Source organism: Penaeus monodon, chromosome 33, assembly GCF_015228065.2.
Source record: "Penaeus monodon isolate SGIC_2016 chromosome 33, NSTDA_Pmon_1, whole genome shotgun sequence".
Classification (NCBI taxonomy): Eukaryota; Metazoa; Arthropoda; class Malacostraca; order Decapoda; family Penaeidae; genus Penaeus; species Penaeus monodon.
In genome coordinates, this window is record NC_051418.1 from 19,906,013 (window position 1) to 19,907,178 (window position 1,166).

A 1,166-nucleotide genomic window follows, 5' to 3' on the forward strand; every position below is an offset into this window, starting at 1 on the left:
CACATTTTGTTATTTTTGTTTAATTAATATATATTTGTTTCGTAGGAAAAAATTGCTGTTTTTGGAATATAAGACAAAGGCGGAGGCAAAAACAATGAAGAATGTCCTACAAAAGAACAGTCAGATCAAATATGCAAAATTCATGAACAGGGTAAGCAAAGAACAGAAGAGACCTGATACCATTACGGTACACCCCAAAAGGTAAGTTGCTTTCTTCTTTCTCAGGTACTTGTCTCATCTTTGAATATGTTGGATAAATTATTTGATGCATTTCTTGATATGACCAGAAGCACAAGTTAGGTTATCAATCCCCCCTGTACCTTCAAGGTACTAACACCAATGTGGAATCTGATTGTTTCTCTTAATTTTAGGTTGTACATTGGAAATGTGCCAAGTGAGGTGACAGTGGCAGACTTGAAGATGAAGTTCCCAACAGCTCTTTCTGTTATTGTCACGCACAGTAAAGGGTAAGAGGGCACTCTTGTAGAAATATGCCAATATATTTATGTATATATGAACAGTCGGTTCACTTCTAATCATATATATCCAGTTCTCATATCTGTCTGTCAACCTCTGTATATAGCGAGGGACACATTTAAGGAAGTTATGATATTTTGTTGTTAGACTGGGAAATATGGTAATGCAATGGTATGCCAATTGTCAGTAACACTGGCATTAACATACACTGTGTAAACAAGGAGGAAGGGAGTAAGAAATGTAGAGGGGCCAGTGGGAGGTAGGAAACAAAATTTATATGATGTATGCAGATAGAATTAATGATAACATTTTAAAAGAAGGCTACAAAAGTAAAGTCTCGAGAAATTTTAATGGAAACCCTAAATAGTTTCTCTATCAAGCATTTGTCATGGTGAATGTTTGGCTCAGGCATAACATGTTTTTGTAATTCATTGATCATGACTTGTAAATACTTTTTATGTTTTTTCATTTATTTTTGTCATCAGTTTGGATATTCATGGCTAATTGTCATTCTCTCTCTTAAAGGAAGGGGAGGGTATCAGTATGTAGAAAAATATATGAATGAATGAATATCTTGATAGGGAGAATCTGTTGCAGGTTCATTTCTCCTGTATGTGAAAAATTGTGACACTGAATGAAATAGTTATTATGTGCATGGTACAGTAGTGCATTTGCGTCTAGCAATCTTA

At 34.7% G+C, this 1,166-nt stretch overlaps 1 protein-coding gene across 1 annotated transcript in view; it reads left to right on the top strand.

Moving 5' to 3' along the window:
* The window catches only part of LOC119594295, a 25,740-nt gene that overhangs the window by 21,783 nt on the left and 2,791 nt on the right, over nt 1-1,166 (top strand). Inside the window, 2 exon segments of the mRNA XM_037943356.1 lie at nt 46-201; nt 372-467. Coding sequence (XP_037799284.1) covers nt 46-201; nt 372-467 — 252 coding nt within the window.